General features: G+C 36.2%; 1 protein-coding gene across 4 annotated transcripts in view; it reads left to right on the forward strand.

Moving 5' to 3' along the window:
- Window positions 1-20,298, forward strand: part of EPHA6 (EPH receptor A6) — an 835,383-nt gene that overhangs the window by 638,784 nt on the left and 176,301 nt on the right. For 3 of the 4 annotated variants that reach the window (XM_032882241.1, XM_032882242.1, XM_032882243.1), the window contains one exon: window positions 11,911-12,096. In XM_032882241.1, the coding sequence (XP_032738132.1) occupies window positions 11,911-12,096 (186 nt within the window). Of the gene's footprint in view, window positions 1-11,910; window positions 12,101-20,298 lie in introns of all 4 variants that reach the window. The other variant, XR_004385536.1, reaches the window with a different exon arrangement.

Consider the following 20,298-nt stretch of genomic DNA (forward strand, 5'->3'; position numbering starts at 1 on the left):
TTTTCATTTTCATTTGTTTCCTTAAAGTTTTTCAATTCTTCTTTAATTTCCTTGTTGACCCATTCATTCTTTAGTAGGATGCTCTTTAGCCTCCATGCATTTGAGTTCTTTCCAACTTTCTTCTTATGGTTGAGTTCTAGTTTTAAAGCATTGTGGTATGAAAATATGCAGGGAATGATCCCAGTCTTTTGGTACCAGTTGAGACCTGATTTGTGACCCAGGATGTGATCTATTCTGGAGAATGTTCCATGTGCACTAGAGAAGAATGTATATTCTGTGACTTTGGAATGAAATGTTCTAAATATATACATGATGTCCATCTGGCCCACTGTGTCATTTAAAGCCCTTGGTGATCTTTTGCCTAGATGATCTGTCCATTTCAGTGAGGGGGTGTTTAAATCCCCTACTATTATTGTATTATTGTCAATGTGTTCTTTGATTTTGTTATTAGTTGGTTTATATAGTTGGCTGCTCCCATGTTAGGGGCATAAATATTTAAAATTGTTAGATCTTCTTGTTGAACAGACACTTTAATTATGGTATAGTGTCCTTCGTCATCTCTTATTATAGTCTTTGGCTTTAAATCTAATTTATCTGATATAAGGATTGCCACCCCAGCTTTGTTTTGATGTCCATTAGCATGGTAAATTCTTTTCCACCCCCCTCACTTTAATTCTGGAGGTGTCTTTGGGTCTAAAATGAATTTCTTGCAGACCGCGTATTGATGCATCTTGTTTTTTTATCCATTCTGATACCCTGTGTCTTTTGATTGGCACATTTAGCCCAATTACATTCAGGGTAACTATTGAAAGATATGAACTTAGTGCTAATGTATTGCCTGTAAGGTGGCTGTTATTGTATATTGTCTCTGTTTCTTTCTGGTCTGTTACTTTTAGGCTCTCTTTTTGCTTGGAGGACCTCTTTAAATATTTTCTGTAGGGCTGGTTTGATGTTTGCAAATTCTTTTAGGTATTTTGTTATTGTTGTTTGTTTTGTTTTTCTGTCCTGGAAGCTTTTTATCTCTTTTTCTATTGTCAGTGACAACCTAGCTGGATATAGTATTCTTGGCTGCATATTTTTCTTGTTTAGTGCTCAGAATATATCATGCCTGTCCTTTCTAGCCTGTCAGGTCTCTGTGGATAGGTCTGCTACCAATCTAATATCTCTACCATTGTATGTTACAGACCTCTTGTCCCGAACTGCTTTCAGGATTTTTCTCTTTGTCACTAAGACTTGTAAGTTTTACTATTAGATGATGGGGTATTGACCTATTTTTATTGATTTTGAGAGGGTTTTTTTGTGCCTTTTTTGTGGCTTTTGTGCCTTTTGATCTATTAGAAGAAACTGTATCCCAAATATTTAAAGAAAGAAAAACCTATATGTATACAAAAAATGAGGTTAAATACAATGAAGGGATAGAATATGAGTATAACAATGAAAATTTAAAATTTTTAAAGAAGCTATTGATAAGATGAAATAGTTAAAAAGCATTAGAATAGAAAAGAAAAATTTTTAAAAATTGAATAAGAAAAGAATAAAATTTTAAAAACTTAACTTTGGAAGACCAAAGGATTGTGGGGGGAAAAAAGCCATGAATTCTATGTACTGTATTCCTGTAGCTCTGGAGTTTTGCGGTACTCATTGGTGAATTTGGTCTTGGCTGGATGTTCTTGTTGATCTTCTGGGAGAGGGGGCCTGTTGCAGTGATTCTCAAATGTCTCTGCCCAAGGCAGAATTGCATCACCCTTGCTAAGGGCCAGGCTGTGTAATCTGCTCAGGTTCACTCTAGGGAGCTTTTGTTCCCTGAACACTTTCTGTACAGCTTTGGAGGACAGGAATGAAAATGACAGCCTCCCAGTCTCTGACCAGAGAAGCTGAAACCTCAGGGTCCCACTCCTCAGGGCACCCTCAGAGAAAAACAATCACTCCTGTCTCCCTGGTCTGTGGCCACACTCTGAGCTCACCCAGCCTGTGACCGAGCATTTCTATCTCTGGCTCACATCCCTGTTTGGAGTCTCCAAACCTAGCAGATTCCTCCCATACGCTCCCATGCTGCTCCTCCCAGAGGAGGAAGGAAGGGGTCTCCTCAGATCTGCCACTTTTGGGGTCCCCGCTCGAAGAGCAGTGCCCTGACTGTGCCTTAGATCATGGTTTAAGGTAACCCTGAGCAAAGAAACCTCGCCTCAGCTCTGTCTCTGCAACTAGCTTCCCCACTCCGATCCATGGATGATCTGCCATACTCAGGCACCCCTGGTCATTCTGTGACCCTGCAGGTCCTGAGACCACACTGTCCCCCCGAGGGCTCCACCCCCCACTCAGCCTCTGGAGTGACCCCTCTCAGTAGAGCAGACTTCTAAAGTTCCGATTTTGTGTTCCACTGCTCTACCACTTGCCTGGAGCCAGCCCCTCCCCCCACAGTCTCTTTTCCCATCTATCACCTCATGCTCATTTCTCTGCATGTCCTACCTTCCTGAAAGTGGTTGATTTTCTGTTTGTAGAATTGCTGCTCCTCTTCTCTTCAATCTCCTGCTGAGTTTGTAAGTGTTCAGAATGGTTTGATAGCTATCTTGCTGAACTCCTGGAACCAAGTGATACTTAGGTTTCCTACTCCTCTGCCATCTTGCTCCTTCTCCCCCATGTTATTTTTATGATGCTAAATGGAGAATCAGTTTTGATAGATCATCACACAGAGTTTTGAAATACAAATTTTTTGATCTAAAGAGGAACTCTTTCAATATCCCTTCAGGCAAGAAAGGAAGTGGTGTGAGAGACAATCTGGTAGAGACTAATATACTGGATTAAAAAGGTGCTCTCGGGAATAGGATCAGTGTTTGAAAAGTCAAAATATTGTGAATAAGAGTATTCAGTAGATAAGTAATGTACTGAACTTATGATGTCAGAAGCAGAGAAAATTTTAATCTCCTTGAGGACAGCATTGCATTTGGGAGCATGTTTTAACAGAATAGAATAAAAAGTAGGAGGTATAGACTTCCAGTTTTAGAATGAGTAAGTCATAGGAACAAAAGGTACACAGCATAGAGAATACAGTCTGTGGTACTGTAATAGTGTTGTGTGGTGACAGATGGTGGCTACACTTGTGAGCACAGCATAACATATAGATTTGTCAAATCACAGTTGTACACCTGAAACTGATGTAACATTGTGTGCCAAGTATACCTCAACTGAGAAGAAAGAATTTGGGGTGCCTGAGTGGCTCAGTTGTTTAAGTGTCTGCTTCCATCTTAGGTCACAGACCCAGAGTCCTGGGCTTGAGCCCCACATGGAACACCCTGCTCAACAGAGAGCCTGCTTCTCCCTCTCCCTCTGCCTGCCATTCCCTCTGTTTGTGCTCTCTCTCTCTCTCTAATAAATAAATAAAAGAAAGAATTAAATTCAATCAATAATAAATAATCTTGTGCTTGAATAGTGAAGTTAAATTCTCAACCCCTCCTTGGTGATGTACCCATAAAGTTTGAGCATATGGCAGTTTTATTCATTCAACAAATTATTGAGTACCTATTTGATGCTAGAACTCTTGCTAGGTGCTGAAGTATAAAGATCAATAAGATATGGTCTGTGTCCATTAATCTGTTGGTGGACATCTGGGCTCTTTCCATAATTTGGCTATTGTGGACATTGCTACTATAAACATTGGGGTGCCTTTTCATGTCACATTTATATTTTGGGGATAAAGAAGATCTAAAACATATATGTATACATACACACACATACACAATGGAATACTACCATCAAAAAAATGAAAAATGAAATCTTGCCATTTGCAACAACCTGGGTGTAGTTAGTGCATATTATGCTCAGTGAGATAAGTCAAGCTAAGAAAGACAATTATCATATGATCTCATTCATATGTGGAATTTAAGAAACAAAACAGAGGATCATGGGGGAAGGAGGGAAAAGGTAAAACAAGACAAAATCAGAGAGGAAGACAAACCATAAGAGACTCCTACGAATAAGAAACAAACAGGATTGCTGGAAGGGATGGGGCCTTGGCAGATGGGGTAGCTGGGTGATGGACATTAAGGAGGGCACATGATGTAATGAAAACTGGATATTATATAATACTGGTGAATCACTGACCTCTACCTCTGAAACTAATAACACATTACATGTTAATTAAATTTAAATTAAAAAATAAAATAAAATGGAGGGAAAAGGGGAGTGTTGTAGTACTAAACACTTATCCGGTGGGATCTACTATCTCCATGTTAAGAGTGTCAGAATTGAGTTGAATTCTACACCAAGAATTGAGTTGAATTCTACACCAAGCTGGTGTAGAATTGCTTCGTGGTGGTGGGAAAAACTCCACACACTGGAATTTGGAGTAGAAGTATATCATAGATTTGGCCACTCCTGCCTTGTTTCAGATGCATCATGATGCTACAAGAAGGCTATTGTCATGTAAATATTTGTTTTTAATACTAGTTTTTATTGTGATATGCCCAGCAATGTTTAAACATTTTCCCCGAACCCAATCATTGCAATTAATACTGCAATATTAATATATCATGTAAATTTTTAAAACACAAAATGAAAATTGTAAAAGATGAGATATAAAAACAAAAAAACAAAAGGTCTCTGTTTTTAAGATGTTTAAAGTTAGTAAGGAAAAACATAATGAGTTAATAGTTGAAACCAAGAGATACTAGCACTAGAATCATAGTTGATCCAGGAAACAGGGAAGCATGAAGCAAGGAGAAGTCAACTCAGACTTTTAAAGGAATGTTTATTGTATAAGCTTCCTCAAATTCTTATTAATGAATCAATCAGATAATATTTTCTTGTCAGGCTGTTGCCAGCATGTTGACTCACTCTCATGTGTCCTAATAATAAAGGCAGAATTTTATTGAAAAGCAAGCCCTGTAACACAAGTAAATAAACAAAGACAAATTTTTATCAAATGCAGGGCTTTGTTTGACAGAAATAGATGTGTTTGCCAGTAGACAGCATACATGCATCAACATCAAATGCTGTTTGGAAAGTGCATTGAGAAGCAGCCCTGTAGGCATGACTGTGATTACAGAGGCTGGCCACTCCAGACAACTGACTGGGCTGTGAAATTGGATGCTGGTTATGAACAAAAGGGCCCATCATCTAGGAAGTTAGTGTGGAGAAACACTTCCATGCACAAACAAAGCATTAAAATACAATGTAACTTTCCAAATATTGGGGCAGGGGCAGAGATGAGTGCACTGAAGTCAAGAGTCACCTTTTCAGCCATCTAGAATGATTGTATTGTTAATGCTTTTGGATTGCTGTCTTGCATCCTCTTACTAATATGCACATCACAAAAATTTGAAGGAATTATGTCATTAAAAAAACAAATAAAAAGAAGCTATCTCATATTTGGAATGTGTTTGGAATGTGGTGTGGAAAAAAATAGATAATATAGGATAAGGTGTTATTTAATTCATTCACTGAAAAAATCCTTACCTGTTTTTGATGAGGAAGTTAAAAAATTCTTTTTCAGGTCTTAAAGAAATCCTGTTTCCTGACCTAGACTTTAAGAGCCTCGCCATGAAGGATACTTAGAATAACATATTTAACATATCTTCTGTGGATGCAGCATAATTTGAGAAGATTCAGTGGTTACATGGAAACTTTTTAGGACTCAAAAAGCTTTGCAAGTATTTACACCTTAATCTTTATCTCTCAAAAAGTAACTAGGTGGTAGATATTTGAAACTTCTTCGCCCAAATATACTAAAGCAGGAAGAAATAATGTGACTTCCTCTAATATCACAAAACAAATTAGTGGTGAAGGTGTACATAGAAGCCCTACTTTCCAAGAACCTTTCCTCTCCCATGTCTTAATCAACGCTTCCTACTGAGAAATCTTGTTAAACATGAGAAATCTTGCATCGTGTTGAATTTTTCTGTGAAGTTGAATCAGAAGCATTCAATATTAAGTATCATTTCAACTGGTGTGAAATTATAAAATTTCTGAAAATTGTTCTCTTTCACTGTAGAAGGTATGCTATGTATTGGGAAGAAATCCAATGGAATTTCGTAAGTGCCTGAATACAGTTGGGTAGTTGACCCCTCTGATAACATTAAGAATAATGGAATTTACCTTAAGTCCTGAAGAGACTAATAGATCCCTCTAGAATTAAATTAAAAATTAGCTATATGTTTTTCCTTTATGGTTCTTCTTTTTTAATGCCTTTTTTTATATGACACTTAAAAATATTCTTCCTGTTGCCTTCACACTCAGGAAGGAAAGTGGAATATGTACAGTTAGGTTTAAAAAAGAAACTGCAGAAAATATTAAGGCATCTCTCAGATGTACACAATGAAAAGAAAGCAAAGGAGACTATGTAATTTTTTTAAAAAGTTACTATATTAGAAAATCCCTGTACTCAAAGTATCCCAATTTTGGGTCTAGATCTACCCCCCGATTTATTCATTCTGTTCATTCAACAAATATTAAGGAGTTATTTGTTATGTCCTAGGTACTGCGGATATGACAAAAGATAGAGATGTCAAGGCCCATGCCTTTCTGACTTATAGTTTACCTGGTCAAGGGGATATTTTTGAAATGGAGCAATACATACCAAATGTATAAGATTATTAAAAATGAATGTCAAATAGTCAAAAGTGCTATACAGTAATATGTTATACTAATACTCTCAAGGCAAAGATCGCAAAATCACACTATAGTTGAAAACTTGGGTTTATTTTTCATTTCAGCAAGGGAAAACACACAGCATGTAGAACTGTAGTGTGTGCCAGTAAGGGAATGTTAGATGAAACCTATTATAGGATTTGGGCTTTGATTGGATGATGTGGGAAATCTAAGGAAGCAGAAGTTTGCTCTAAGATGAGATGCTGTCAGAAAGCAACAACAATTCTGTAATTGAGTATGTGCTTGGTTTTTTTTATATTAAGTATTTTTTATTGTATTTATTTTTACTGACACATATAGTTGACACACAATGTTACATTAGTTTCAGTTGTACAACATAGTGATTCAACAACTGTATATATTATGCTATATTCATTACAAGTGTAAATACCTCCTGTCACCATACAACACTGTTACAATACCATTGACTATATTCTTTATGCTGCATCTTTCATCCCTGTGACTTATTCATTCCATAACTGGAAGCCTGAACTTCCCACTCCCCTTAATCCTTTCTTGCCCATCTCCCCACCAATTCTCCTTCGGTTATCTCCAGTTCTCTGTATTTATAGGGCCATTTCTGCTTTTTTTGCTTTATTCATTTTGTTTTTTAGATTCCATACATGGGTGAAATGATATGGTACTTGTCTGACTACTTCACTTAGCATAATGCCCCCTAGGTTCATCCATGTTGTTGCAAATGGCAAAATATCATTCTTTTTGTTAGCTGAGTAATACCCTGTTGTGTATATATACCACCTCTTTTTTATCCATTTGCCTATCAGTGGACACTTAGGATGCTTCCATATCTTGGCTATTATGAATAATGTTGCAATGAACATGGGAGTGTAGGTATATCTTCAGTACCCTTTTTTCATTTGGGGATGGGGGTAAATACCCAGTGCTAGAATTATTGAATCATGTGGTACTTCTATTATTTTAAATTTTTGAGGAGTCTCCATACTGATTTCCATAGTGGCTGAGCTAATTTATATTCCCACGTAGAGTGCTTTACCCTGTTGATGAGATTGAGATCCTCACCCTAGGACCATGGGATGCCAAACACACAACACCTTACATTAGGCAGATGAGATTGGTAGATGTTTATTAACTATATGTACTCACAGCCCATGGGTGAAGGGGACACCATACAGGGCCACCTAGCGGTTACACTTGGGAACCTAACAAATAACCAGAGGGCTGTGTAACAGGATATAGGATGAGGCACCCCTGGTTACCTTAGGAGGATGTGATTGGCTTATTTGAATCATTCTACAGACTGGCAGGAAAGTGGAACCTGCTACGCAGGAATAAGGAAGAACGATATCTGATCTATTTGATAAAGAGGGATGTTTGGCTGGAAGACCTTATGTATGGGAGCAGAGTGGGAGGGAAAGACTTTGGGAAGGTTATTTGAGTCCTTCCCAATTTCCACCAGATATTAAAGCAGCACATAATATTGAGCCTTAATTTTAAGACTTACACTACAGTATCTTAAAGAATTTTATCTACATGGAGGGGAGACTAGAACAAGAATAAGGTTATAACTGGTAAAGAAGCAGCAGCTACTCATTTTAACAGAGAGGTGGGTATATTTAGCATTTTGGCATGTGACGTTGCCTTTCTTTGTCATTGCTTAGGCAAAATTTTGCCTGTCTCATTTTATTATGCTCTCAGGATGACCTTGTCAAGTCTGGTATAGTGTGTGATAGGAGAATAACATAGCCCAGCTCTGAAAGCGAGGCCAGATTCTGATTGTAGAGCTGCTAATTTTTTTTTTCTTTTTCATTTGGGAAGGAAGGTAGTAGGGATTAAATTCAATCGATCAATCAGAGGAAATTTTTTGAAGGAGGAACCTCAAATCTTGGCCTTCACTGCTACTAAGAAGCCATCCACATAGAGAAGGACTGAGGAAGATGGAGACAGAGAGGAAGGGAGAGAGTTTGTGGAGAGCTTTCCTGTCAGAGAGAAACAGAAAATGTAAAGAGCAAAATACCTCATTAGACCTGAGAGATATGTTCCAAAAAGCCATTGGGAGTATGGCTCTTTTCTTCAGTGATGCTCAAGGGGTTGGAGGTAGGGGAGAAACAGACTCTCAGAACATGAAAAAGAAAATTTTGGAAAGCCACCAAGAAATTGTGAAATGATAATCCTCCAAAATGGATGGTCCCTCACTACCTCTACCATTCTCCCACAGTTTTATTTGGTTAGGTAGACTTTATATGGAAAATCCAATACTAATTGTTATAGCATAATAACAAAATGTTAACTATGACAAACATCCCGGCTGGCAAAGAAGAGTGGTTATAAGCATGGACCATGGAGCCAGACTTCCTGGGCTCAAATTATAGTTTTATTACTTTCTAGCTATGTCACCATAGATAAGTCACTTAGCTCATGTATCTCAGCTTCTTCAACTATAAAATGAGGGAAATAATGGTACCCACCTCAAAGGTTTGTTGTCAAGGTTAAAGTACATATTTAGTTTTTAGACCTGACTCATGGTAGTAAGCACTGTATAAGAGCTACCTGGGTAACAATGATGGTGAAAATGATTGGAAAGGAAAAATATCTGAGGTTAACACCATATTCTTTTAGTCCTGAGTTATGATGGACTAACCAGGATATATAAATGTCCACACATCTTATTGAGGAATGATTTATCTTATTTATGGTTATATACAGGGTCTCCACTCTTGCTGCAAGAACAACAATATAATGGATCAATCTTTGGCAATATCTTAAATTATGCATTTAATTTAAAATATTTTTTTTCCTTGCTGTCTGATATGTTTGATACAGGCTTACCTAGCACAGATAAGGGTTTTAATACGTTCTGTGACTGAATTTTTTTGGATTTTGCCTAAAGAATGTGGTAGGAGTCTCAGATCTTTAATTGAGGCAATCATATTTAGTGTCACTGAAATAAGTGTGATAACAGCTTGATCGTGCAAAGTTTGACATGAAGAAAACACCTGCCTGGTGATAATAGGATACATGAATTTCAGACAACAGAAAACCAAAGAAAATTACCACTCTGCCTGCCTTGATCAAATAACAACAGATTTTTCTGTTCATTTCACTGTATTCAAAAGTTTATTTGGATTACTATGAAATGTTAACAGAAAATCACTTGGATTATGGGCTCATGGCAGGTGAGGAGTTTTAACATATTTCTAAGTTTTTATATTTACTAGCAGACTTACTAAGGCAAGGTAAAGGAAAAGAAGAAATACCTGTCTTGTTCTCGATAGTCATATGACAAACCACAGTGATTTGAGAAGGAATTTCAAGTTAATAGGCCTGGGTATATCAGACATTAACTTAAATGTATGTACACACCTTTTCTTTCAAGGTTCAGAGCCCCCAGAAGGTTGAACGTCTCTATCAACTGCCATTTTTTTATGTCTGAGTGAAAATCTTTTGAAAAATAAAAAAATATATATATTACAAACAAAACTGAAAAACTGTGGCTTCTTTTCCCTGTGAGCATAAGAACAGGTTGAGAGTATCATTAAGCAAAAAAGATATTTCTTGTTTTGATATTAAATTAAACAAGATTTGTAAAATTCCCATATCATAGGCTCTGAACTTAGGGATCCCACTATAGTCTGTGTTTTCTGTTTGCTTATTTGTTGGCTTAACATGTATAGAGTAAACCCTCTTGTTAGACTGCTTTCTATTTCTAATGGACATGTTTGCACATAATTTGAGAAGCAACATTTTGGCTTGTTTCCTTCTTACATTGTTTTTGTTTCTGTTTTTTACTTAAACAATATCCTAGCATTTATACCAAGAAGTACTTAATATTGATATGGAGTCAATATTAGGTTAACTATAATGAATTGCTCCAAAGAAAATACAGATAACTGAAATCTGTAATACTACAAAAATTTAATTTCATCCTCTACACTCAAATTTACATTGCATTAAATTATTAGCCAGAAATTCTAGCTAATAAACCAATTGAGGATTGTTTAATTTTCATTTTTTTGACCATTCCAAAGATTCATATAACTTAAAGCACATGAATAACGCTTTACAGTTGACAAGGACTTTTACACGTGTCATCACTTTTGATCTTCCCAATATCCGTATGACATTATAGAATTATGGAAGATTTTATTATTGGCTTCACTTTCCAGATTAATAAATTGGTGATCAAGCATCATGCTTTTAAGTAAATGTAGGTAATTGGCCTCAGAAAAGTTAAGTCTTGAATTTTAAACTTTATTGAATTTACTGAATTTCACTGAGAAAACGTCCAACCTTCTTCCCCACGATAATCCCTCTAGTCATCCCTGTGTCTTTATGGCTTCCAACCTTTGAAATTTTGTCTTCACTTTTCTCACTCTCTGGAATGTCACTGTTTTTCTTGAATATCCAAATATTGCAGCCATCGCTCAAGGTCCAGCAAAAGTTTGACCTGCTGTAAGAAGTCTTCCAGAACCCACCATTCTTTCTTAAAGAATACAGCATTAGCAGAGATTGGTTCTTATGTTCTTAAGTGTTTTACTTATATTCAGCTAAACTCTTCTACTCTATTATAAGCTTCTAAGAACAGAGACCAACTCGTACTTCTTTGAAACTCACAGCACTCTATCACTGAATATACATGTAGTAAATTAATCATAAATATTTGGCTATTATTCCTTATTGCCCAACGAAGTCAAACCATCTATGTTGAACCATAGATCATCCTACTATATCTGCATTACAGCCATGTAACTTGTAATTTAGTTTGTATAATCACCTATTATAGTTGAGGTCAGGGTCATTTCAATATGTTCATATACCAATTGACCCATGCATTGATTTCTAATGGTAGTGAAGCTCAGACATATGGCCTACAGGGTCAAATTCACTACTCTGCCTGATGGATTCCCTGAATAGAGAGGCATTTGGCCCATATATCAGTACTAAGAACAGGAACAGGAAATGTTATGCAGTGATTGCTTTTCTATAGAATTAAATTAGCATCACCCATTCTGCTAGTCATAATTTTTCTAGAGATCAGGGAGAACTATCAATGGTAGTTCCTGTCCTACACCATAGGAAAATGCATTCCATTATTCATTATAAATGATGCTGATCAAGTATATTGTCATTACAAATTTAATTTATAAGAAAGAAATCTCCATGTGGAAATGACACCCTTGACAGTCATTATGTTAAAAAACAAAAAGATGCTATCATATGACAAATTCAGTTCTTCTAGAATGTAGGTATTCTGTTTAAACAAACAACTGCTTTTGTTCTTATTTTAAGGAGAATTTGGAGAAGTCTGTAGTGGACGTTTGAAGACACCAGGGAAAAGAGAGATCCCCGTTGCCATTAAAACTTTGAAAGGTGGCCACATGGATCGACAAAGAAGAGATTTTCTAAGAGAAGCTAGTATCATGGGTCAGTTTGACCACCCAAATATCATTCGACTAGAAGGTGTTGTGACAAAAAGTAAGTACTGATTTTCTTCGTGACTTCTTTTATATATTTCTATCTCAGTTCCTTAAAAAACAAACAAACAAACAAACAAACAAAAGCTTAATAGCAATACCACAGCCATTAAGGGGATAGTTTAATTTCTGATATCATCCCTCAGAGCCTTGATATTTGGCTATGACATTATCAGAGTTTGCACTGGTCACCAAACAGCTTTGAAATGGTTTATTACCTATAAATCATTTGTTATTTTAACTTGAAGTAATGAATCAAAGGTAAAGTATTATGTATTTTTTCTAATCTCTATAAGCTATTCACTTCTTCTAAAGCTGCTAAAATTTTAATATGAGTAGAAGAAACACTTTGAGTATTTTGGGTCATTAAAGTAAAATATTTCTGTTTAGAAAAAAATCTCATATACAAATATAGAGGTTTTATCTGAAGTAAGACTTTTAAACATGGAACCCATCTACAGAAATGCCATTAGAATTAAATTATTATAATTTATATAAAATGGATATAAGAATTGCAACTTTGAGAAAAAAATCCCGTTTTTATAGAAATAGTGGGATCAAAGCCATTCCTTGGAAGTTTCTTCAAAATACAAAATTAATCTTATACTCTAAGAAATAGATTGCTATATAATCACTTTTATTTGAATAATGATAGGACACAAACCTTAACTACATTTCTCCTTATTTTATTCACTAATGAACTATAACATATAAAACCTAACAGAGAATGGCATTGAAAAAAACTCAGAAAAAATAATCTTTGAGACACATTTTTTTCAGAAAACCAAAATTTCTTTTAAAACCATTTATACAAAATTGAAATTTCATGTCATATTTGAAAGCAGGAAAATATAAAAACTTATGAAAAACATTAATTGGCTATGTCTTCCTAAGTCTTTCTCACAAGGCACTGACCAACATTTGGACCAAGGGGAACAGAAGAGTATCGACAGCCTCCATAGTCTGAAAGACACAAAAGAGCGCTTTTTTTTTCTTTTTATGGTTATCCATTTTTTTAAGTTTTTATTTAAATTCCAGTTAACATATAGTGTAATATTAGTTTCAGAAGTAGAATTTTGTAATTCATCACTTACATATAATACCGAGTGTTCATCACAAGTGCCCTCCTTAATGCCCATCCCCCATCTAACCCATCCCCCATCCACCTCCCTCCAGCAACCCTCAGTTTGTTCTCTATAGTTAAGAGTCTCTTATGGTTTGCCTCCCTCTCTCTTGATGACAGCTGTTGGACTGGTCTGTTATTTTAGTGACTTTAATGGTGCCTGCCAGCATTTATGTACTTCTGTTGTTCTCTCTATTGATTCTGGGCTTGTCCATGTGACTGGCCTTGGCTAATGGGACATTAACACATGTGATGAAAGTGGAAGCATCTTACATGTCTGAACTTTGGAGCCTGTCCTCTTGCAACACTCCTCCTTGTAACCCAGCCTCCAGTTCTGAGCAAATCCAGTCCATATGGTGAGGCTTCAAGCAGTATTGCAGAGAGGAGAAAAGCAAGACTGTCTAGTCAACAGCTCTGTTTGCACCCACTGCAGACAGCCTGAATGCCAGGCTTGAGATAAACCATCTCAGACATTGCAACCTCTCCCCACTAACACCACCACCACCCACAGATTGCTGTAGTTGCTGTTGAGATCTTGTAGAGCAAAGGAACTGCCCAGCTCAATCCAGTGAACGCATAAAATTGTGAAAAAGGCTAAAATGACTGTTGTTTTAAGCCACAAAGTTTTAAAAGTTAGAAGTCTACTCTTGCCACTTAAGACTTGTGCAGCTTTAAATTATTTGCCATCTTTAGCCTTTACTTCCACATCTATAAAGATAGGGCCAAAATAGTTCCTACTCCATAGGAAATACTGTAAGGATTAAATTTGTAAATGTAGGGGTGCCTGGGTGGCTCAGTGAGTTAAGCCTCTGCCTTCGACGCAGGTCATGATCACAGGGTCCTGGGATCAAAGCCTGCATCGGGTGCTCTGCTCAACAGGGAGCCTGCTTCCCCCCTCTCTCTGCCTGCCTCTTTGCCTACTTGTGATCTCTCTCTCTGTGTCAAATAAATAAATAAAATCTTTAAAATAAATAAATAATAAATAAATAAATTTGTAAATGTATACAGCATTTAGCATAGGATGTATTATAATAAACCACATTAAATGGTAGCCATCACTGGTGTTATGTGCCAGGCACTTTATACATATAGTTTACCATTTCATTTTCACAGCAACTACTGTGAGTATCATTATCCACTGAAGCTCTGACTAATTAACCTGTAGAAAGACCTCTAACCCATAGTAAGTAGCATGACAGGTATTCACACTGAGATCTTTTTGACTCTGAAACCCATAGGGTGTGTGTATGTGTGTGTTATGTGTGTGTACATGTGTGTGTGTTGGTTTTTATTTTCTATATCTACAGTGAATGAACCAGTTTTATACTTTAATTATCTTTATCTTATCTGAATTAAATAACATTAAGTAAATGACAATCTGAATAAAATGATATAGTACTAGTTTTTAAAATCAAATATTTAGGTTAGTGAAATAAATTACTTCTAAAATGTAAAATTTGGAAAGATCCAGCTATACCACAATAGCTAGCAAAGATTATAATCTAAAAGAGACAGAAAGAGAGAGAAGAAATAGCATGTTAATTATTTTGTTTGTATTTTCTGACTTCCTTGTCATTAATTTAGCATGAACTTTTCAAGTCATTCCTTCCATCTTATATCTCTTTGGAAGGAAAAATACAATTTTAAAATTGGCTTCTACATCTTTGCATATCTGCAAGGCATTTAAAATAACAATTTAAATATAATATTGAAGTCTTCTTATGTGTATTTTTGCATGTAATATCTGGAAAGAAGTGTCAAACAATATATTTAGAGATTGAAAAGTATTGGACCTTTCTTTCTCCCTTTTTATAAATAATATGATATGACTTTGTCATATAGTCCTATGTATTTTATTCACATATTGTCATATATTTTATATGCATATATATGCATAAAAGTATATAAAAAGGAAAAAGATTTATAGTCCCATGAAGTAGTAAGATTTAGTTATCCTAAATCAGCTGAATGGGTTTAATGAGATAGTCTATGGCACCCGTCTGCCAGTTTGAAATTCTCAATTTATTTCATATAAACGTGCAAACAACTAACACAGTGATTGTTTGACATTTCTGACAATCTTGTCTTAAAAATGGGAACAGTGACCTCTACAAAGTCAGATTTTTATGCTCCCTAAGTCAAGGTCTTTTTCTATTTCAAGAAAAAGAAAGAAGTGAGGGAAGCCGGGAAGGAAGGGGAAAAAAAATAATTAAGAAAGGACACGCTTGGGGCGCCTGGGTGGCTCAGTGGGTTAAGCCTCTGCCTTCGGCTCAGGTCATGATCCCAGGGTCCTGGGATCGAGCCCCACATCGGGCTCTCTGCTCTGTGGGGAGCCTGCTTCCTCCTCTCTCTCTCTCTGCCTGCCTCTCTGCCTGCTTGTGATCTCTGTCTGTCAAATAAATAAATAAAATCTTTAAAAAAAAAAAAAAGAAAGGACAGGCTTAATATGCTTTTGAGTGGCAACCATCATTACAGTTTTAACTTGTACAAGTGAGCCCCATATAAGGGTGTTGTGCTGCTGCTGAGATGGGTGGTGGAGATGGAGAAAGGAGTAATTCACACAAAGATAAGTGGTCATATTTATACTGTTATCTTCTTGACTCCAGTGCTATGAGATTTTTAAGAGAAGGCAATAAATAAATGAATGCCTCATTCCCATAAATACATGGTAATTGTTCCAAGATTGGCCTTAAGTAGCTAAAAGATAGCTAGCAATTAATGCTCCCTAAGGACTACCATATTGCATAAAAGATAATACTGACAAAGATAAAGATGCGGGATAGGTTTATGTAGTCACTTTAGTAGAGTATCCTGGGCTTCTGTGAAGTAAGCACACAGATTCTCAGTTGAAAGTAATGCAAAATTATAGATCAAAATCTTATCAGATCCTTTTATAAATTCTTAATATGCATACTTTTTACACAGATTCTCAGTTGAAAGTAATGCAAAATTATAGATCAAAATCTTATCAGATCCTTTTATAAATTCTTAATATGCATACTTTTTATCTTATGTATACTTTTTTTCTCTGAGAGATACCTATTATAATGTTCTTGGGAATGTTTTTGTTCTTTCATATTTGGTCATATAGCTATCTTTATTTTAAACTTTAAAGTTAAATGATGAAAAGCTGCATTATAGCAAAAGTATGTGTGATAAAAGTTGAACATATTTATTTGATACACATCACAATTACATTAACCTGTTAAGATAAAACTGGTATAAAAAGGGATTAATCAAGCTAAACCATGTGTTTAGCACATACTTTTTCTCCAAGAAGCAAATAGAAGCCATTAGTTAGAGAACAGACTTGTAGCCATTAGTAGCATGGATAGTAGCAATTTGTAACTAGTAAGGTATACACCAGTGTCATTAATTACATAGCCCAAAAGAGAAAAAGTTACTCTTCTATAAAAAGATAAGAACTATAGTTAGATAATGAAGCAATACTGTGCTGTAACCACACTCCAGAAGACCAGGCCCAGCAGTTTGAATACCCATGATGAAAGGAAGAAACAAGAGAGAACTAATGAAGTTCCCCTCTTCCAGCTTAGTAGCTGATAATTAAATTTAGATAGAACAACTACATCTCTAACAAATCATAGATCTAGAAAGGAGTAGTAGAAACCAATCAGAATAGCAAACAAATTCCCAAACATAACTTCATTTCATTGTTGGACGTCCCTAACAACTACAACAGAAAGTGCTGGGCCTGCCCAAACCCTCTTTAAATAATCCAGAATATTGTGGGTTCCTTCCAGACAGTTTTGGTGAGTCTGCACAGACTCTAAGTCAGAGAGCAGATTCCAGCCAGTCAAGTACATTGTACAGTAAATATAGAAGAACTGTCTCTCTGGTCCCAGAAGTACGTTCTACTTGTCAAGTAATATTGTCTAAGTTTTTAACTATTATGATACCTGTTTCCCCACCATGTTGTGTATCCTAATGCCTGTTACAGAGTCTCAGATAAGTCACTCAATGTCTTTAAACCTCAATTTTTTTCCTCCACGCAAAAAGATTAAAATATGAAGGTTGGACTAGAAAACAACGAAGGTCACATCTAGCCCTAATATTTTGGATTCCATTCCTTTGCCAAAGGAAGAGGAATGTCACAAGATGTTGGTGAAAAGAATTTGTACCATGATAACTTATCACCCCACTTCCAAGTTGTTGTTTGTGTGTTTTTTTTAATAACTTCAGGTTTGTATCAGTGATCCAAAGAGAAGATAGAGAGGTTCAGGAAGAAACAAAAAGTACCTTCAATAAACTTTTATCTTTAGCATCTGTGAAGAGGAAAAGTATGGGTAAAATTGTTCCTGTAAGCAAAATCAAGGTTTGGATATAAGGAATATACATTAAAGGGGTAAATATTCTGCATATCTGATTCTAATGAAATAAATTAGATGTTTGTTACCCCTACCTTCAGAGTTCAGCTTCTCTGCTAGCTAAAATAGGTTGAGAGTTTTGTTCTTGCTTTGTTTTCCAAGGAACATTTCCTGAGTATCACCAGGTATTAGACATTATTACTGATTAAAACCTAGAGCTAGAGAAAAGAAGCACTCAATACTCTTGAGAAGCCTACTTTTTGGCATCAGTCCACTGGGAGCAACAAACCAGTAAGCCAGTATTTCCCAGTATGATGTGTGTTATTTTGGATACAGTTATTATTAATGTAACATTCACTTATTCAGTAAATATTTATTGGATGCTCACTCTTCTAGACACTGGTAATACAGTATTGAAAAAGAGCTTCTATCTACTGGAAGACACCAAAAGCAATTAAATATATGAATATGATTTTAGGTAAAGAGAAAAGAAACCTGAATAAATGAAAGATCAAGCTATACCAATATTTGGTAGGCAAGTTTTCCAGGCAGAGGAAATAGCTTCTCAACCCTTGTGGCTAAGTAAGAAGTCAGGATATTGCAGGCATCCAAAGCATCTGGAGCAAAGTGATAACAGTACAGGTTACATATTGAAAAAAAAAAATTATAGAGAGGCAAAACAGTAGGGAGGCTCATGTAGTAACCCCAGTGAAAAATAATGAGAAAATAGATTAGATAAGTAAAGATAAGAAGAAGGGAATAGCTCCAAGAGCTGTTTCCAAAGCTAAATTGGGAGACTTTAGTGACTAAATTATACATGGAGAGTAACGGAATGGGGATAATTTCAAGATGGCTTAGAAGTTTCTGGTTTAATGTAACTAAGGGAATAGAAAATTCTGGAGAAATACAAGTTTGGAGATAAAATAATGAATTCTAGTTTGAATATGTTGTGCTTGACGTGCCTGAGACATTTAAAGACTTCTAGAAAACCTCTGGAGCCTGGGTAGATGTCTGGACTATAGGTTAAAATCTAAAAAGTAGTCCCCAGATGAGCAGTGATTGGCAGTTGAAGCTATAGGGAGGGTGAGCTTTCCTAGAAGGTTGAGGAAACTGATCTTTAGCAAGCAGACTGAAAAAGAAAAGCTTACAAAAGAGACGGAAGAAACAACCTGGGAGAAAACAGGTTTCTTCCCCTAAGAATGGGGGAGCGATCCATAGAATAAAATGAGCTGGGAAGTCAAGAAAGATAAGGATTGAAAATCTTCTGTTGGGTGAGGCAATTAGGAGGGCACAGCCCATTATAGCATATCTGAAGATGGTCAGCTTGTAGTGGACTGTGAGGTGTGTGCACACTGTAGTCAGATGGTAGGTGAAAAATGCAAATTAGATTATGTTGGTTTCTTACATTCCAAATATTTAGTCTTCTATGTAGTTCATTCATGCAAGTAATATTTATTATGTGCCTAACCATTCTGTGCCAGGCACTTTAATAAGCAATGGGTATTTAGCAGGGAATAAGAAAGCCTAGACTCCTGTCCTCCTGGGTCAGGTCCATGCATCTCCCTCCTCTGGTTCTTTACTAGTCTCCTGAATCCTAGAATACATTCAGGTTAAATGACAAAACATCTTAAAACTTACTCTCATTTCTTCCATGTGCCTCTTCCTCTTCCAAATCCCTGAGGAGATGGAAAGAAATGTACTAAGTGCACCCTACATGGGTACATAGAGAACTATGATATGAAAAGAACGTGGGTACCTGGAAGGCCCAGACACCTCTGGGGTTACCAGCCTCCCTTTTTTCAATCATGTGCTGAAGAGATAGGAGAGGCCTTGGGGCATTGGTGAATGTTTGAATTAGCCCCTGAGAAAAGTGTGAAATGAAACTGATCATGAAAAATGAGGAAGATTGTGAGCATGACACAAGAGAACTTGAGGCTCAAGACAGAGCTGCTGCCCCCAAAAATGCTGTTAACAAATGGCGGCAGGGTTAGGGTTGGGGGGGTTGGTTGATAGCATGAAAGTGGAAAGAGGTGCAACCTAGGGGAAAAGGAAACATGAGAGGCAGCACAAAGAGAAGAAATTTCGAGTTTTTGTATTTTCTCTCTTCTCCTAACATCCTTAATATTTACTATTTGCTGTTACTGAAAATAGTGATGAATTATTATTGTGCAATTTCTGGAGTCTCCGTGGGTTCTCAGGATATTTACTCTAAAGTATTTACCATTCAGAATTATTATGTATACATATTGATAAGATAAAAAGAACTAAGTGTGACTGTAACAAATAGGAACAAGATGACATACTCTGGTAGCCCTGTGAATCTCTCTGTGTTCAAGCAGCACTGGGGCTAATTGGGATCACCAGTTTATATTCTGCCAGAATATACTTCCCTATTTACAACAGAGAATATACTTCGTCTGTATTCAGGAGGAATTTATTCTTGTTCTTTCCATCTTTAAGTATCTGGGTTTTCTCAAGGTCATCCAGTCTAATGACCTTCCTAGATCTGCCTCTAACTTAAATGTTTCCTTCCTATGGCTCTCTCCTCTCCCTAACCAGCCTCCTAATTATTGGGTAGACTGTAATAAGATGGAACAGGTTAAAAATTCTAGTAACAAGTTGCTCAATGTGAAGATAACACTGTAAACTCTAAGAACTAGGAGAGAAAAAAGGAATATAAATACAATTTTATGCATACATAATGTTGCCTTTTAATATCTCAAAATCAAATCGAATAGAATTATCTAGATGGTGA

This window comes from Lontra canadensis, unplaced genomic scaffold, assembly GCF_010015895.1.
Source record: "Lontra canadensis isolate GAN:19392208 unplaced genomic scaffold, GSC_riverotter_1.0 scaffold80, whole genome shotgun sequence".
NCBI classification, from domain to species: Eukaryota; Metazoa; Chordata; class Mammalia; order Carnivora; family Mustelidae; genus Lontra; species Lontra canadensis.